Source organism: Oncorhynchus masou, chromosome 16, assembly GCF_036934945.1.
Source record: "Oncorhynchus masou masou isolate Uvic2021 chromosome 16, UVic_Omas_1.1, whole genome shotgun sequence".
Taxonomy (NCBI): Eukaryota; Metazoa; Chordata; class Actinopteri; order Salmoniformes; family Salmonidae; genus Oncorhynchus; species Oncorhynchus masou.
Window position 1 is genome coordinate 33,479,179 of NC_088227.1, and position 20,193 is coordinate 33,499,371.

The window sequence follows — 20,193 nt, forward strand, 5'->3', positions numbered from 1 at the left end:
TGAAGATGACCATTATTTAGTTATAAGTTAGTTATAGTTTCATTTTCCATTTTAAGATTTTTATATTTATTACATTTCTACTATTGACTGTTACCATTTTATTGTTATTATTTTGTATTTAATTTTGTATTATTACTTAATACCATTTTCTATTATTATTTGCTATCATTTATAATTGTATTACAATGTATTTTGTATACATTGTTGCTTTGGCAATATTGACACAATGTTTTTCATGCCAATAAAGCAGCTTGATTTTGAATTTGAGAGAGAGCGGGAGAGAGAGGGAGAGAGAGATTGTGTGTGAGAGAGAGAGAGAAAGGGAGAAAGAGAGAGAAAGAGAGAGAAAGAGAGAGAGAAAGGGAATGAGAGAGAGAGCGAGAGAGAGAGCGAGAGAGAGGGAGAGAAAGAGAGAGAGAGAGAGAGAGGGAGAGAAAGAGAGAGAGAGAAAGAAAGAGAAAGAGGGGTAAAGAGAGAGAGAGAAAGAGAAGAGAAAGAAAATGAGAGAGAGAGAGAGAGAGAGAGAAAGAAAGAAAGAGAGCAAGAGAGAGAGAAAGAGAGCAAGAGAGGGATAGAGACAGAGAGACTCTGTATGCTACTGTATGCTGTATGCTTATTGTTATTGTTGAATATATGGTTATTTTGACCCTTGGTTATTGTTGTTACTGTTGTCCCGTTGACAACTTTGATTCAATTTTTTTATTTTTGTAAATATCCAAAATAAGCTTTGGCAATATGTACATTGTTACGTCATGCCAATTAATCAAATTGAATTGAATTGAATTGAGAGAGAAAGAGAGGGGGAGAGAAAGAGAGTGTGTGAGAGAGAGAGAGCGAGAGAGAGAGAGAGAAAGATAAGGGAGAGAGAGAGTGTGTGTGTGTGAGAGTGAGGGAGGGAGAGAGAGAGAGAAAGAGAGAAAGAGAGCGAAAGAGAGGTAGAGAGTGTGCGTGTGAGAGAAAGAGAGCGAGAAAGAGAGAGAAAGAGAGAGGGAGAGAGACAGAGAAAGAGAGCTAGAAAGAGAGAAAGAGAGCAACAAAGAGAAAGAAATAGAGGGGGAGAGAGAGAAAGAGAGCGAGAACGAGAGAACGAGAGAGAAAAAGAAGGAGCGAGCAAACGATAGAGAGCAATGAGGAGAGAGAGAGATAAAGAGAGCGAGAACAAGAGAAAGAGAGAGAAAGAGAGAGAAAGAGAGAGAGAAAGAGAGAGAGAAAATGAAAGAGAGCGCGAGAGAGAGAGTAAGGAGAGAGAAAAGAAGAGAGTGATAGAGGGAGAAAGGGGAAGAGAGAGCGAAAGAGGAATAGAGAGAGGGGAGAGAGAAAGAGAGGGTGAGAGAGGGAGAGAAAGATTGTGTGTGAGGGAGAGAGAGAAAGAGAGAGAGAAAGAGATAGAGAGGGAGAGAGAGGGGGAGATAAAGAGAAAGAGAGTCCTCTCATCCAGCTGGTCCTGGGGCTGAGTTACAGCACCAAATTACAACACCAAATTACAACACAGTCAAAACAAAAACAAAAACAAAACTACACTGCTTATTGGGAAACACAAGCACATGCTCTAAGCAAAATGCAGTGCTATCTGGCCCTAAATTGACAGTACACCGTGGCTAACTATTTGACCATGGTTACTGATCAAAACCTTAGAAAAACCTTGACAAAGTACAGGCTCAGTGAGCACAGCCTTGCCATTGAAAAGGGTAGACACAGGAAAAAAGAGAGAGAGAGAGAGAGAGAGAGAGAGAGAGAGAGAGAGAGAGATTGAGAGAGAGAGTGCTCACAATGACTAACTCAGTTCATGACGTGAAAGGAAGGTTTATTCAGGTGATTGATGCATCACCTCATGTTTCAGCTCATGCATCACCTCATGTTTCAGCTCATGCTTCAGCTCATGTTTCAGCTCACTCTGGATGCTTGGTAGAAAGATTTTCCTCCAGGCTTTATCCATGAATTTGATGTTTTGCTTCAAGTAGTGATATTTCAGGAGTTTTGGGATGTCCTACTTTGCTTGATTCACTTTTCTAAGTGATTTAACCTTTCTGAACAACAATTCGTTGCAATAATCTTGATTAATACTTTGGTGTGCCACTGTTGTCCTTTCTGATGACTGTATCAGAGAAAATGTATTCAGACTGTATCCTTGGTCAATTTTCAATGTTATGTCACCATTGTTGGAAAATAGTTTCTCTTTCCAGTCCCAAGTGGTGGTTAAATAAAGCGCCAGTCCAACGTTTGGACACACCTACTCATTCAAGGGTCTTTTGTTTACTTTTACTATTTTCTACATTTTCTATTTTCTAGTAATAGTGAAGACATCAAAACTATGAAATAACACACATGGAATAATTTAGTAACCAAAAAAGTGTTAAACAAATCAAAGTAGATTTTAGATTTTAGATTCTTCAAAGTAGCCACCCTTTGCCTTGATGCCTTGATGGCATTCTCTCAACCAGCTTCACCTAGAAGTCTTTTCCAACAGTCTTGAAGGAGTTCCAACATATGCTGAGCACTTGTTGGCTGCTTTTCCTTCACTCTGTGGTCCAACTCATCCAAAACCATCTCAATTGGGTTGAGGTCAGGTGATTGCGGATGCCAGGTCATCCGATGCAGCACTCCATCACTCTCATTATTGGTCAAATAGCCCTTACACAGCCTGGAGGTATGTTGGGTGTGTTGAGATGTGTCTGTAACATGAACTCTGTGAAGCATTTATTTGGGCTGCAATTTCTGAGGCTGGTAACTCTAATGAACTTATGCTTTGCAGCAGAGGTAACTCTGGGTCTTCCTTTCCTGTGGCGGTCCTCATAAGAGCCCGTTTCATCATAGTACTTAATGGTTTTTGTGACTGAATTTGAAAAAACTTTCTAAGTTCTTTAAATGTTCCGTATTGACTGACCTTCTTGTCTTAAAGTAACAATGGACTGTTGTTTCTCTTTGCCTATTTGCGCTGTTCTTGCCATAATATGGACTTGGTATTTTACCAAATAGGGCTATCTTCTGAATACCAACCCTACCTTGTCACAACACAACTGATTGGCTCAAACGCATTAATAAGCATATAAATTATACAAATGAACTTTTAACAAGGTCCACCTGTTAATTGAAATGCATTCCAGGTGACTACCTCATGAAGCTGGTTGAGAGAATGCCAAGAGTGTGCGAATCTGTCATCAAAGCGAAGACAAGCTACTTGGAAGAATCTCAGTTGTTGAACTTTTTTTTTTAACACATGCATGCTGTCTGGAGACATTCCATCAGCCCAATGGCTACAGTCTGGACAACATCTATTTCCACTAGCAGGCCCTTACATACATACATACATACATACATACATACATACATACATACATACATACATACATACATACATACATACACACATTCATACACACACACACACACACACACACACACACACACACACACACACACACACACACACACACACACACACACACACATACACGCACGCACGCACGCACGCACGCACGCACACACACACACACACACACACACACACACACACACACACACACGTGCACACACACACATGCATGCATGCACAATCACACACGAACACACATACAGACACCACCGCTCCCTTGGGACACAGTCAATCATGAAGTCTTCTCTAGTGTAAAAGGCTTCTGGCGCCTCAGTTGCCATTGACGACATGTTCCATGTATCCTTGTATCGGTTGTCAAGGATCATTAAGAGGCATTCACATGGATCTCTCCATGGCTAATCGGAACACACAGACATCCAGACACACATCGACCGACAGACAGACAGACAGACAGACAGACAGACAGACAGACAGACAGACACACATCGACCGACAGACAGACAGACAGACAGACAGACAGACAGACAGACAGACAGACAGACAGACAGACAGACAGACAGACAGACAGACAGACAGACAGACAGACAGACAGATCGACAGACAGACAGACAGACAGACAGACAGACAGACAGACAGACAGACAGACACGCACACGCACACGCACACGCACACGCACACGCACACGCACACACACACACACACGTAGAAAGGCAATTAGAGTACTCTACCTTCTCTTCATAATTGAAGGGAGGAACCACCCAACTGAAGCTTAGAAAAGTCCATAGGGGCCCACGTGTTAGGACACCTTCCCCACCTGCACTCTGGAGACCCTGAATATGAACAACTATAAAATGAAACCTCTATATTTTATGCTGATTGTGAGAACATGTAATGTGTTGAGCGTTTCCAAGGGTACAGAGGAGATGACTCTGTACCACACATGAGTTGGTTAGTGTTGTGAGATGTTTAGATTATAACAGGATGCTCCACATGTCTTTGGGCAGTACCATTTCCATAACCAAATCATTGATTCATTAGTTATCCTAGTAGAATATGGTTATAACCTGAGAGTGACAGCTAAGACTTGAAGCTACAGTATCAAACCCCAATGAGACAGCACTGACATGCAGGAAGATGAAGGAAGATGAAGGGAGATGAGAGGAGGACAGAGGAGGCTCATCCTAAACTCTTGCGACTATGATGGCACTTGGATTCTGACATCATTGCTGTCTGGGATTGATCAGCTGAAGTGGAGTCTGGTCACTGTAGGGTGGAGGGAGGGAGGGAAAGAGAGAGAAAGAGAGAAAGAGAAAGGAGAGAGAGAATTAAGAGCACAATATACAGTGACCCCTTGACTTTTTCCACATTTTGTTAAGTTACAGCCTTATTCTAAAATGTATCTTAAAAAATATATATCCTCATCAATCTACACACAATGACCCATAATATATTTTTTGCACATGTATTAAACATTTAAAAAATATATATATTATTTACATAAGTATTCAGACCCTTTGCAATGAGACTCCAAATTGAGCTCAGGTGCATCCTGTTTTGAGATGTTTCTACAACTTGATTGGAATCCACCTGTTGTAAATTCAATTGATTGGACATGCCAGATTAAAAACCATGAGGTCGAAGGAATTGTCCGTAGAGCTCAGAGACAGGATTGTGTCCAGGCACAGATCTGGGGAAGGGTACCAAAAAATGTCTGCAGCATTGAAGGTCCCCAGGAACACAGTGTCCTCCATCATTCTTAAATGGAAGAAGTTTGGAACTACCAAGACTTTTCCTAGAGCTGGCAGCCCGGCCAAACTGAGCAATCGGGGGAGAAGGGCCTTGGTCAGGGAGGTGACCAAGAACCCGATGGTAACTCTGACAGTGATCTAGAGTTCCTCTGTGGAGATGGGAGAACCTTCCAGAAAGACAACCATCAGGCCTTTACGATAGAATGGAGTGTATACTGGAAGAGGGAAGCAGGAGTGAGACTCGAGAAGAGAGAAGGGTTGACAGAGAAAGAGAGAAGCAGGGAGAGATACTCTCTCTTACATAGAACTTAGTCAAGGAAGAGTTCTGCTATATTTGCTTGAAAAAGACTTGTAGTTTTGAGAAACACCCAGAGAATTTTTCACTTTGTTGAAATGTTGAAAGCCTATTTGGTGCAGTGTGGCTGGATCTGTGTGAGTGTTGAATACTTTTGTCTGGCAGCATTTGCATTGGGGAACTATTTTCAGACGGCAAACATGGGCTCTTTCAGAATACAGCCTGCCTTCTATCCAAAGCAGACAGCACTGTGCACTCTACCTAGAGCTTAGAATGTGTGTGTGTGTGGTCATGCTAGTGATCATGTGTGTGTATCCGTGTGCTAGCCTGGGACCTGACGATGTGTATAACCCACTGATGCAGGGAGCACTGCATCATATTATTTGAGACAGGCAGGGGGTCGGGATGAATACTAATCAGTCTCCTTTCGTCTCCTCTCCTATCCTCTCCTCTCCTCTTCTCTTCTCTCTTCTCCTCTACTTCTCAGCCTGTACTGTCAGAGTTGACTCCTATAGGACAGTAGGAACCTGTGTGCTTTGATTCTCCAGTGAGTTTGAGATGAGAGCTCAGGGCTATGGATGAGAGCTCAGGGCTAGGGATGAGAGCTCAGGGCTAGGGATGCGAGCTTAGGGCTAGGGACGTGAGCTCAGGGCTAAGGATGAGAGCTCAGTGCTAGGGGTGAGCGCTCAGGGCTAGGGGTGAGAGCTCAGAACTAGGGATGAAAGCTCAGGGCTAAGGATAAATGCCCAGGGCTAGGGATGAGCACTCAGGGCTAGAGATGAGAGCTCAGGGCTAGAGATGAAAGCTCAGGGCTAGAGATGAAAGCTCAGGGCTAGAGATGAGAGCTCAGGGCTATAGATGAGAGCTCAGGGCTAGAGATGAAAGCTCAGGGCTAGAGATGAAAGCTCAGGGTTAGAGATGAAAGCTCAGGGTTAAAGATGAAAGCTCAGGGCTAGAGATGAAAGCTCAGGGCTAGAGATGAAAGTCCAGGGCTAGAGATGAAAGCTCAGGGTTAGAGATGAAAGCTCAGGGCTAGGGATGAAAGCTCAGGGTTAGAGATGTGCAACAGTGTTCGATACACTGGCTGCGCATCACGCTCACACTCTTGTGCTGTTGGCCCACACACTAACAAGGCTGACTGTGAGATCTTCATGTGAGGTTGCAGACAGATGAGCAGAGACGAGAGGGCTGAATACTCGATATGGGAACGAGAGAGAGAGAGAGAGAGAGAGAGAGAGAGACTCCATTTGCTGCTGTGTTTCTCCAACAAATTATTATTTACAATGACTGCCTACCAGAAGGCAAAAGGCCTCCTGCAAAAGGCCTCAAGCTTATAGACAGTCTGTGGTGGAAACATCGATTTGATGATAAACTAAAAAAGTTAAATACCAGAATATTTGTGGAAATGGAGACTTTCACTCTCTCTGCTCAAAAACATTTCATGCTGAGAACCAGGTCTCTTACACAGGCCCTGTATACACATTAATGCACATCAATATACACTATACATATTAATATGTATCAATATACACTATACACATGAATACGCATCAATATACACTATACACATTAATACACATCAATATACACTATACACATTAATACACGTCAATATACACTATACACATTAATACACATCAATATACACTATACACATTAATACACATCAATATACACTATACACATTAATACACATCAATATACACTATACACATTAATACACATCAATATACACTATACACATTAATACACATCAATATACACTATACACATTAATACACATCAATATACACTATACACATTAATACACATCAATATACACTATACACATTAATACACATCAATATACACTATACACATTAATACACATCAATATACACTATACACATTAATACACATCAATATACACTATACACATTAATACACCTCAATATACACTATACATATTAATATACACCTCAATATACACTATACACATTAATATACATCAATATCAATACACATCACTATATACATTAATTATCACATCAATATACACATCAGTATGCATCAGTATACACATCAAGTCACGGTTGTTAAAATGGACAGACCAAGGCGCAGCGTGATTTGAGTTCCACATCTTTATTAAAAGTGAAACTTCTCAACAAAAGAATAAACAAACAACGACAGTGAAGTAACGTAGTGCTACACAACACTAACACAAAACAATATCCCACAAAAGCAGGTGGGAACAGGGACCCCTTAAGTATGATCCCCAATTTGATCCCCAAAACGATAATCAGCTGCCTCTAATTGGGAACCATACTCAATCCCAAACATAGAAATAAATTGACTAGAACACCCCCTTGTCACGTCCTGACCTACATCATAGATAACCAAGGGCTCTCTATGGTCAGGGTGTGACAGTACTGCCCCCAAAGGTGCGGACTCCGGCCGCAAAACCTGAAACCAAATGGGGAGGGTAGGGGGGTGACTAGTGTCGGTGGCGGCTCCGGTGCGGGTCGTAGCCCCCGCCCAGACCCCGGCCATGGTGCCGGGCTGAACGCAATACCTGGACTGGGCATCGGAGCAGAGGAAGACTCCTGCCATGGACCAGGACTGGACACCGTGCCTGGACTGGGCATCGGAGCAGAGGAAGGCTCCTGCCATGGACCAGGACTGGACACCGTGCCTGGACTGGGCATCGGAGCAGAGGAAGGCTCCTGCCATGGACCAGGACTGGACACCGTGCCTGGACTGGGCATCGGAGCAGAGGAAGACTCCTGCCATGGACCAGGACTGGACACCGTGCCTGGACTGGGCATCGGAGCAGAGGAAGGCTCCTGCCATGGACCAGGACTGGACACCGTGCCTGGACTGGGCATCGGAGCAGAGGAAGGCTCCTGCCATGGACCAGGACTGGACACCGTGCCTGGACTGGGCATCGGAGCAGAGGAAGGCTCCTGCCATGGACCAGGACTGGACACCGTGCCTGGACTGGGCATCGGAGCAGAGGAAGGCTCCTGCCATGGACCAGGACTGGACACCGTGCCTGGACTGGGCATCGGCGCAGGTTGCACCGGACTGATGACACGCTCCTCGGGTCGAGTGCGCGGAGCCGGCACAGGACGCTCCGGGCTGGGGAGGCGCACTGGAGGCCTAGTGCGTGGAGCCGGTACAGGACGCTCCGGGCTGGGGAGGCGCACTGGAGGCCTAGTGCGTGGAGCCGGTACAGGACGCTCCGGGCTGGGGAGGCGCACTGGAGGCCTAGTGCGTGGAGCCGGTACAGGACGCTCCGGGCTGGGGAGGCGCACTGGAGGCCTAGTGCGTGGAGCCGGCACAGGAAGCTCCGGGCTGGGGAGGCGCACTGGAGGCCTAGTGCGTGGAGCCGGTACAGGACGCTCCGGGCTGGGGAGGCGCACTGGAGGCCTAGTGCGTGGAGCCGGTACAGGTGACACCGGACTGTTGACACGCACTTCAGAGTGAGTGCGTGGAGCCGGCACAGGTGGCACCGGACTGTTGACACGCACTTCAGAGTGAGTGCGTGGAGCCGGTACAGGTGACACCGGACTGTTGACACGCACTTCAGAGTGAGTGCGTGGAGCCGGTACAGGTGGCACCGGACTGTTGACACGCACTTCAGAGTGAGTGTGGGGAGCCGGTACAGGTGACACCGGACTGTTGACACGCACTTCAGAGTGAGTGCGTGGAGCCGGTACAGGTGGCACCGGACTGTTGACACGCACTTCAGAGTGAGTGCGGGGAGCCGGCACAGGACGTACCGGACTGGGGAGGCGCACTGGAGGCCAGATGCGTGGAGCCAGCACAGGTTTCACCAGACTGCTGACAGGCTCTTCAGGTCGAATGTTGTGCAGAACACACACTCAATCCCAAACATAGGAATAAATTGACTAGAACATGCCCTAGTCAAACCTACAACACCATAGAGAACCAAGGGCTCTCTATGGTCAGGGCGTGACACATCAATATACATCAATGCACAACAATACATACATGAATTATAACATCAATATGCACATCAATATGCACATTAATATACATCAATATACACTATACACATTAATATACATCAATATACACATCAATAAACATCAATATGAACATGAATATACATCAATACACACCATTATATACTTCAATACACAAACTAACACACATCAATATACACATCAATATACACATCAATATACACCTCAATATACACATCAATATACACATCACTATACACATCAATATAGATATCAATATAGATATCAATACACATCACTATACACATCAATATAGATATCAATACACATCAATATACACATCAATATACACATGTGTATACGCATCAATATTCATATAAATATACACAATCTATATATCATCTATATATGCATCAATATACACATCAATAAACATATCAATATACACTATACACATCAATATACACTATACGCATCACTATACAAATCAATATACACTACACATCAATATACACATCAATATACACATTAAGTATACACATCAATATGCACATCAATACACACATCAATATACACATCCATATACACATCACTATACACATCAATATACACATCTATTTATGCATCAATATACACATCTATTTATGCATCAATATACACATCAATATACACATCTATTTATGCATCAATATACACATCAATATACACATCAATATACACATCTATATACACATCAATATACACATCTATTTATGCATCAATATACACATCAATATACACATCAATATACGAAAAGCAAGTAACAAAGGGAAAGACAGAAACCGAGACAAAGAGAGAGAAACTGTAATGACTGGTTGCCTGGTGGATGTAATAAGTTGTTTATCTTTGTTTCTGGAACATATTTACCTCCTGCTGTGCATCATGGGACTTAGCCAAAACAATGGACTGGAAACAAAGCAGTGAGGATGCTGCCCTTCACAAGGCTGCATTGTTTACAGAATGGAGTCAACCGGGCTAATTTAGTACAGTCAAATCAAATCAACTCAAGCTCTATTCATACAGACATGCAATGCAATGCAATGTGCTTCACAGGGGGGGGGGGGGGAAACAATAGAATAAAAACATTGAAAATAAAAATGGAAGTATTTACTACACAACAAACGTAAGAGGATAAAAACTACAGAATAACAATAGAAATTAAATGACTGAAAATCACCCAAAGGAAAAGCAAAGCTAAGGTGTGTTTTAAGATTGATTTGAAATGTCCATACTGACAGTGGCAGGATCACTGCTTCCATTCCTCCTGTATTATCATGGTCTCAGTATAAGGACACCATATAAGGATACCATACTCTCCACAAGTAATTGCAACCAAACAAGGCAAAAGAAAGATGCTAACCGCTAAGCTTGACTGTCTTTACGCTTACCACTAATGTGAGAATGTTCTACTGTGAGTGTGTAATATTCTTGTTATTTTATTGTCTTTGCAGATCATGAATTTGGATGGGGAGTTTTGAAGAGTTTCTGCTGAGAAAGCCCAACGATTACACTCAGAGAAGGAGGCGTGGTTTTGAACCCGAGGTGGTGCCACACCCAACCCAGCTGATTCCAGGTAACTAACTCTAACTTCCACATAGTGGATGTACTACAGTCCTACATCTCTCTACGTAGCGAACAAAGCTCCATGAAGCTCTATGAAGCTCAAGGAAATGAAGTTAGGTCTTCTGTTACTGTTTGTGACATCTTCATTAGCCTATGTGTTGTGATGTATTTAGTTCTCATTATGTCACGAGAGAAAGAGGATGAAACTAATGGCCGCTTCCCAAACCTTTGTCTTTACGAGATGGAAGTGGATGCGGTTGAGAAGCGCCATCGAACGCGTTCCAAAGGGGTCCGAGGTACGCTACGGTAACAGTACAGTGTGTCTGTCTCACTAAACGGCCTGGGGTTGTTAGTTACTGCCCCCCCCCCAACCCCCTCACTCTGTCCCCTCCCTCTCATCTGCCAGCCACCTGGCATCATATTGGGGGACATCAAGTCAAAGTGAAAGTGACTGTGGATACTCAGAAATGCATCATGGATCCTGATTTTGATTGTAATTGTTTATTCTTTACTGCTATTCTTGTGTATGCTGTACTAGACAGTGCATCTAACTGTGTCTGACGTGGCTTTGTTCATCTTTCTCACTAGTTCCAGTGGAGACGGCAGCACAGGAATTATTCAGGTTGGTGCGTAATTCATTCCTGAGGGCTTTACAGACTCTCTGAGTGGTCAATGCTTTTCTAAATTTATTTGAGTTGCTGTTGTATTAACGGTAGTCTATAGTGGGGGATATTATGATCAACTGCATTCTATTATCACATAGCATACAGTACTCCCTGCAGATTGGTCGTGTTGAGGTGGACCATGTTTCACTTCGTTCCAGTGATACAAGTGAATATCCCTGACATGTCCTAATATGGACAACGTACTCACATCATATCCACCGTACTCACATCATATCCACCGTACTCACATCATATCCACCGTACTCACATCATATCCACCGTACTCACATCATATCCACCGTACTCACATCATATCCACCGTACTCACATCATATCCCCCGTACTCACATCATATCCCCCGTACTCACATCATATCCCCCGTACTCACATCATATCCACCGTACTCACATCATATCCCCCGTACTCACATCATATCCCCCGTACTCACATCATATCCCCCGTACTTACATCATATCCACCGTACTCACATCATATCCACCGTACTCACATCATATCCACCGTACTCACATCATATCCACAGTGACTTGAGGTCCAGTGTTGTATTGTAAACAGCCACTGTTGACGGTGCCTTTACCGTGTCGCTCTAGTCATTTCCTCAGCTGTAAGATTTGGACAGGGATCAAGTGTTTAGCTCATGATTACTTTCATGCCTTCATTGAACAGATTAAAAATGATTGATTATTTCCCCCCCAAATTTTTTTTGCCGATACGTCTACCCTTTTTCGTTGCAGTTGTAGAATACACCAATGTTCTAAACATTCTACTACACTCTGTAATCGTTTGTTTTCTGTCTGGCCAGTGGCCTGCACAATCTCTATCTCTAAACACCCTTCTCCCTCTTATTGGCATTTCTCAGCTCAGATCCCCTAATCCATAATCTCTCTGCGCCACTTCCTTGGCTCTTGCTTCTCACACACTTATGATTGCGCACGTCCACACACACGTACACATACAAGCATACACACGTAAACATACACACACACACACTCAGGCAGACAGTCAGGCAAGCACGCACGCATGCACACACAGAGACAGACGGCCCACTGGCCTATACACATCATCCCCCTAAGGACATGGGTGTTTCATCAGCCCATGGATCCATTTCCAGGGCTACACACATCAATAATGCCAATAGCAGTGATCGATGCGTGCTCCTGCCATTCACAGAGAAATCTATGGATCTGTTCACCTTGGAGAGAGCGAGAGCTGCTGTTCTGCTCTAATCAGCACAATCATGCACTTTTCATTGTGGATGGTGCATGACGGACATCCACATCCATCCATATTAGGAAGTTGTCAAGCAAAACTAAATCAGTGGTCAGACAAAGCTTCCTATGTTGTACAAATGACCTCGACTAACCTGCACCCCCGCACATTGACTCGGTACTGGTATCCCCTGTATATAGCCTGACTAACCTGCACCCCCGCACATTGACTGGGTGCTGGTATCCCCTGTATATGGCCTGACTAACCTGCACCCCCGCACATTGACTCGGTACTGGTATCCCCTGTATATAGCCTGACTAACCTGCACCCCCACACATTGACTTGGTTCCGGTACCCCCTGTATATAGCCTGACTAACCTGCACCCCCGCACATTGACTCGGTACTGGTATCCCCTGTATACAGCCTGACTAACCTGCATCCCCGGACATTGACTGGGTGCTGGTATCCCCTGTATTTAGCCTGACTAACATGTACCACCACACATTGACTCGGTACTGGTATCCCCTGTATATAGCCTGACTAACCTGCACCCCCACACATTGACTTGGTTCCGGTACCCCCTGTATATAGCCTGACTAACCTGCACCCCCGCACATTGACTCGGTACTGGTATCCCCTGTATATAGCCTGACTAACCTGCACCCCCGCACATTGACTGGGTGCTGGTATCCCCTGTATATAGCCTGATGAACCTGCACCCCCGCACATTGACTCGGTACTGGTATCCCCTGTATGTAGCCTGACTAACCTGCACCCCCACACATTGACTGGGTGCTGGTACCCCCTGTATATAGCCTGACTAACCTGCACCCCTGCACATTGACTCGGTACTGGTATCCCCTGTATCCCCGGGGCGATAGGGTAGCCTAGTGGTTAGAGCATTGGTCTAGTAACTGGAAGTTTGCAAGTTCAAACCCCTGAGCTGACAAGATACAAATCTGTCGTTCTTCCCATGAACAGGCAGTCAACCCACTCTTCCTAGGTCGTCATTGAAAATAAGAATTTGTTCTTAACTGACTTGCCTAGTAAAATAAAAAAATATAGCCTTGTTATTTTATTGTGTTACTTTTTTTGGGGGGGGTGTAAATATTTTCTTAACTATTTTTTAAACTGCAATGTTGGTAAAGGGCTTGTAACTAAACATTTCACGTAAGGTCTACCTGTTGTATTTGGCGGATGTGACAAATACGATTTGATTTGATCTCCTAATATGGATACCGTACGCCGCAGATGGCCATAAACTAGCGGATGTGATGGCAGTGAGATTGGACTGCGGGTGAATGGGCCAATGGAAAGCTACAACAGAGTTTACCTCCTCGTATCTATAGGTGTGGGGTCAAAGGGAGAGGCACTGAGTGTTCCTTAAGATGGGCTCTTTACCTTTGGCCCTCACAGCTGTCTAAAGGAAGGCTGATGGGCTGCTATGAAATATGCAGAGTAGTGAGTCACTGCCTGGCCTTGAGGCTGCTGGCTGTGAGTTCTCATTACATGAATAATACACAGCTGCTATGGTCCTGTGCATTCCTCTGGATCATGTGTTTTGTCATTCATGTACTGAGCACTATCTGTGTGTGAGGGAACGGGATGTCATCTGGAGGAGTGTGTGTGCATCGGGAGGGTGTGTGTGAGTGTGTGTGTGTGTGTGTGTGTGTGCCTGTCGTGCCATGCATCGTGTTAACTCCGGTGTCTCTCCTTGCTTACAGCTGTCCTACTCCAGGCTGTGATGGAAGCGGACACGTCAGCGGCAAATACGCCAGACACCGAAGGTAAAGATCCTTCTTCACTCCCCTTATAATCTGCACTCCTCCTCCTCCTCCTCACTCACTCACTCACTCACTCACTCACTCACCACCACTCACTCACCACTCACCACCACCACCACTCACCACCACTCACCACCACTCACTCACTCACTCACTCACTCACTAAGCCCTCCCTGACCTGTCATGGACAAATCAAGCTCTTCAGCTCCAGGCCATTGCTCCTGCACAAAAAGAAAACCTGCAATTGCAATCACCGGCTGTGAAAAGTTGATTGCAAAATGTGTCAGAATATCTGAAGACCTGCTTGAATGTTAGATTGATACTGGTTGATTGTGGTTGTGCAACATCTACAGATGTATGTTTTTAATTTGATCAACCTGTTGCAGGAGAACATTCCTGCAATGTAGGACATTTTAAACTTGTGGTGTATTTGAGCATTATAAAGGCTTCTGAAGTTTGTCATTTCCACCTTGAAATTTCAGACTTGATTTTCCATTTTTTTTTATTGATCAACCCTTACATCAATGTTTATTAATTACTGTATAATCCACGCACTAATTCATACTTCCTGTTGCTGCAGGGTTATTTTCCTGCTGTAGCTCAAATTCAGATCCTACATCTGTATCTTTCTGTGATTGCCGTGGTGATTTCCCAGACACATTGACAGATTACATAGAGACTGGAGTGTTGTACTTCGAGAGCTGTGGACACAACCGTTTTGCTGTAATCTTGGATGTTATCGAGAATTTGGGTGCCAATTTAAAGTCTTTTATATCTTCAAGGTCACCCAAATTCTTGCAAATGTTAAGTCAATGATCAATGGCAACTTTAACATCCCCCTGAGGTCGATGTCCGCGCCCCAGCGAAAATATAATTAGCATAATAAAACAATCCCAATAAAAATCTGTTTAAGGAACAATAGATGCATCTCAATCCACTGCATCCGCCTATGTCACACTTCCACGGTGAAAGGTGACAGAGATAGAGCAGTATTTATCAGACCATGAGACAACCCGAAAATTGGGCTCTATGACCTCCACAAATGTCAGGAGACTGGTTTGAATTCAGTACAGATGATCTGCCAACTTCTGTCTGTCGTGTCCGAACCGTCTGGGCTACACACTAATGACCCCCCTGTGCAAAGGAGAGACTCTTACCAACATGTACATGTGGGTTGTTTTGCTCTAGGATGCCCACAAGACTTGCCTGAAGGTCCCTGGTACCAGTTGAAAAAATGGATGGAAGTGTATGTGGAGACCGTTTAATGTCAAAAATATGGGGTTAAATACATGTACATGTTTCCTGATCTTTCTTATATCTCTCAGATATAGGACAGACACTTCAGAACAAACTTCCTTTTGATATGTTTTTGGGACTATCTGTTGTTCCATGTAGTGAAACTGTTATTCAATTAGCTTGTATTGGCTAATAGCAGTAATATACTTCAAGGGGTCTGTCCTGTATTTCAAAATGAAAAAGCTAAATGATCCTTGGTATGACCTTCTTGAAACAATTCCATATAGCTTAGTAGAACCCCACCTCCCCCGGCTTAGACAGGGCTTAGACTCACTCTGATGGGTTGATTTACAGTCATGAGTGCCTACATTGTACATACAGGTGGTCCCGGGAAACAAACCCATTATCCTTGTGTTGCATGCTCTACCAACTGAGCCGCAGAGGACCACTTAAGAAATCACTCAAAAGAAGAGAAAGGTGGCGATAGGAAATCGAACTTCGTTGACAGCTGACATGTAAAGTCACCAGACATTCCCAGAGTCCTCCTCCACTCAGGGCATGTTTAAACAAAAGCTTCTCCACTTGATGCTATTTACTCCCCAGACGTGGGCTAGAGAGATTGATAGCTGTGTCTCCAGTGTCACCCCATCAAGGCGTCTCCATGAAAAAGTGGGCTAGAATTGCATTTGGTGCCACAGACCTCTCCCTCTCCCAAAGACCCTGGGTGATAAATTACCCACAAATAGAGGGGCAGGCTGAGAGGAAGAGCTATGTGTGTGTGTGTGTGCGCGTGCGCGTGTGCGTGTGCGTGTGCGTGTGTGTGTGTGTGAGTGTGTGTGCGTGTGCGTGTGCGTGTGCGTGCGTGTGCGTGTGCGTGTGTGTGTGTGCGTGTGCGTGTGCGTGTGTGTGTGTGTGCGTGTGTGCGTGCATGTGTGTGTGTGTGTGTGTGTGTGTGTGTGTGTGTGTGTGCGTGTGTGCGTGTGTGTGTGTGTATGTGTGTGTGTGTGTGTGTGTGTGTGTGTGTGTGTGTGTGTGTGTGTGTGTGTGTGTGTGTGTGTGTGTGGTTGATTGGCTGGTTGGTTGGTTGGTTGATTGGTTGGCTGGTCGGTCAGTGGGTTGATTGGTTGATTGGCCGGTCAGTTGGTCGGTTGGTTAGCCGGTTGATTGGTTGATTGGCCGGTCGGTCGTTTGGTTGGTGGATTGGTTGGTTTGATTGGTGGATTGACCGGTAACTTGTTTGATTCACTGGTCATTTGATTGGTTGATTGGCTGGTCGGTTGATTGATTGGTTTATTTGCTAGTCGGTCGGTCGGTCGCCTGATTTGTTGATTGATTGGCTGGTCAGTCGGTTGGTTGATTGGTTGATTGGCTGGTTGGTTGGTTGATTGGTTGACTGGTCGGTCAGTGGGTTGATTGGTTGATAGGCCGGTCAGTTGGACGGTTGGTTAGTCGGTTGATTGGTTGATTGGTCGGTCGTTTGGTCGGTTGATTGGTCGGTCTGTTGATTGATTGGTCGGTTGATTTGTTGATTGATTGGCTGGTCAGTTGGTCAGTTCATTTGTTGATTAGCTGGTTGGTTGATTGGTTCTTCTGTTCATTGGTCGGTTGATTGGTTGATTCAATTGGTTGATTGACTGGTCGTCGTTCTATTGATTGATTGGTTGATTGATTGGTCGGTTGATTGGTTGATTGGCTGGTCAGTCGTTTCTTTGGATGATTGGCTAGTTGATTGGCTGGTTGATTGTCTGGTCAATCGGTTGGTTGATTGGCCGGACGGTTGGCCGGTTGGTTGGTTGATTGATTGATTGGTTAATTGGCTAGTCGATTGGTCGGTTTATTGGTTGGTTGGTTGGTTGATTGGTTGATTGGCTGGTCGGTTGGGTAGTTGGTTGTTTGGTTTGCTGGTTGGTCGGCATGTTGGTTGGTTGATTGGCTGGTTGGTTGGAGCTCCAGTGATGATATGTTTACAGTAGCCTAAAACTGTGCAGTGATATATATATAGTGATATAATAACCTGGTTAAATCTTCTACTTTCTAGGCGACACGTGCACAAGAGACGCACATATATTTATCTTTACTAAACTGCTACTCTTGTTGGCTGAGCTCTGCTGTCTTGCAGTCTGCTGTCTTGCTTCATCTCTCCTCTGCTCAGAAACATAATATGATTGATTTCACGGGCAGCCCCAGTTGAACCCCCGAGTATAGTGTTCAAGCTAGGGAAGAGGAGGACGTAGAGGTGTGGAGGCATATGGCTGTGTTTGGGTGTAGTAATGACAATGACTGTTACACCCGCACACACACACCCAAACACACTGTGAAGACGACGCTAGCTGTTTGAGAGTCTGCGGCCATTAGAGCAACCTCAAACAGGATCTACTGTGTGTCTGCTCTTTGAAGTAGGACATGAGAGAGAGACAGAGAGAGAGACAGAGAGAGAGAGAGAGACAGACAGACAGACAGAAAGTTGACCTTGATGGGTGTAACATTACAGTTGACCTTGATGGGTGTAACATTACAGTTGACCTTGATGAGTGTAACGTTACAGTTGACCTTGATGAGTGTAACATTACAGTCAACCTTGATGTGTGTAACATTACAGTTGACCTTGATGAGTGTAACATTACAGTCGACCTTGATGTGTGTAACATTACAGTTGACCTTGATGAGTGTAACGTTACAGTTGACCTTGATGAGTGTAACATTACAGTCGACCTTGATGTGTGTAACATTACAGTTGACCTTGATGAGTGTAACATTACAGTTGACCTTGATGTGTGTACCATTACAGTTGACCTTGATGTGTGTAACATTACAGTTGACCTTGATGAGTGTAACATTACAGTTGACCTTGATGAGTGTAACATTACAGTCAACCTTGATGAGTGTAACATTACAGTTGACCTTGATGTATGTAACATTACAGTTGACCTTGATGTGTGTAACATTACAGTCGACCTTGATGAGTGTAACATTACAGTTGACCTTGATGAGTGTAACATTACAGTTGACCTTGATGAGTGTAACATTACAGTCGACCTTGATGAGTGTAACATTACAGTTGACATTGATGTGTGTAACATTACAGTTGGCCTTGATGGGTGTAACATTACAGTTGACCTTGATGAGTGTAACATTACAGTTGACCTTGATGTGTGTAACATTACAGTCGACCTTGATGAGTGTAACATTACAGTTGACCTTGATGAGTGTAACATTACAGTTGACCTTGATGTGTGTAACATTACAGTTGACCTTGATGAGTGTAACATTACAGTTGACCTTGATAAGTGTAACATTACAGTCGACCTTGATGTGTGTAACATTACAGTTGACCTTGATGTATGTAACTCTTTTGGGAGTCAAAAATTGCAAAAAAAAATCATATCAATCATAAACCAATCTGTGCCTACATTAACCTATGATTTACCAATAAAGGTGTAAATTAAAGCCAGTTTTAGTGAGAGTGTTACATGTTGACATTGGTACATACAGTAATGTATTGCACAATATTAATATCTTTGACATCTTTCTGATTTGGCTCGTAATCATTTTAATACTGTTTATTCCCTCGCCCATCATTGTGAGAACATACATAAATAAAAAGTCTAAAGATTTGGACTAAAAGTGAAATCTTTTCTCAGTAAATCCACTGGTTGGTAATGAGGTCTATTGTGAGCAGCTTTGTTGCTGGTTTGACTGCCATGTCTAGAGCTGGCACTCAGTAATTGCCTAGGCTTTGTACAGATGAGGTTGAGTGCAATCTCTCACTCCCTATCACTCCATCCATCCTCCTCTTTCTCTCTCTGCCTTCATCCCTCCCGTTTTTCCCTCTCCCTCTCCCTCTCTCTCTCCCTCTCCCTCTCCCTCTCCCCCTCTCTCTCTCTCTCTCTCTCTCACTCTCTCCCTCTCCCTCTCCCTCTCCCTCTCCCTCTCCCTCTCCCTCTCCCTCTCCCTCTCCCTCTCCCTCTCCCTCTCCCTCTCCCTCTCCCTCCCTCCCTCTCCCTCTCCCTCTCTCTCTGTCTCTCTCTCTCTCTCTCTCTCTCCCTCCCTCTGGCTGATGTATGACTCATATGGACTGAGCCTGCAGGCAGGTATAATTCAGGTCCTGACAGGTAACACTCACTAAAAGGCTGGGAATGGAGCCAAGAGCTGGTGGCAGGGAGCGAGGAGAGGAGAGGAGAGGAGAGGAGAGGAGAGGAGAGGAGAGGAGAGAAGAGAAGAGAAGAGAAGAGAAGAGAAGAGAAGAGAAGAGAAGAGAAGAGAGGAGAGGAGAGGAGAGGGGAGAGGAGAGGAGAGGAGAGGGCCAGAGTGCCGGAGGCTGGAGAGAGGATAT

The 20,193-nt window shown here is 44.5% G+C and overlaps 1 protein-coding gene across 6 annotated transcripts in view; it reads left to right on the plus strand.

Moving 5' to 3' along the window:
- Positions 1–20,193, plus strand: part of LOC135557854 (myelin transcription factor 1-like protein) — a 136,684-nt gene that overhangs the window by 43,965 nt on the left and 72,526 nt on the right. For all 6 annotated transcript variants that reach the window (XM_064991529.1, XM_064991532.1, XM_064991530.1 and 3 more), the window contains exons 2-5: positions 10,836–10,957; positions 11,189–11,243; positions 11,536–11,569; positions 14,565–14,627. In XM_064991529.1, the coding sequence (XP_064847601.1) occupies positions 11,189–11,243; positions 11,536–11,569; positions 14,565–14,627 (152 nt within the window). In that variant the 5' untranslated portion in view covers positions 10,836–10,957. The remainder of the gene's footprint in view (positions 1–10,835; positions 10,958–11,188; positions 11,244–11,535; positions 11,570–14,564; positions 14,628–20,193) is intronic.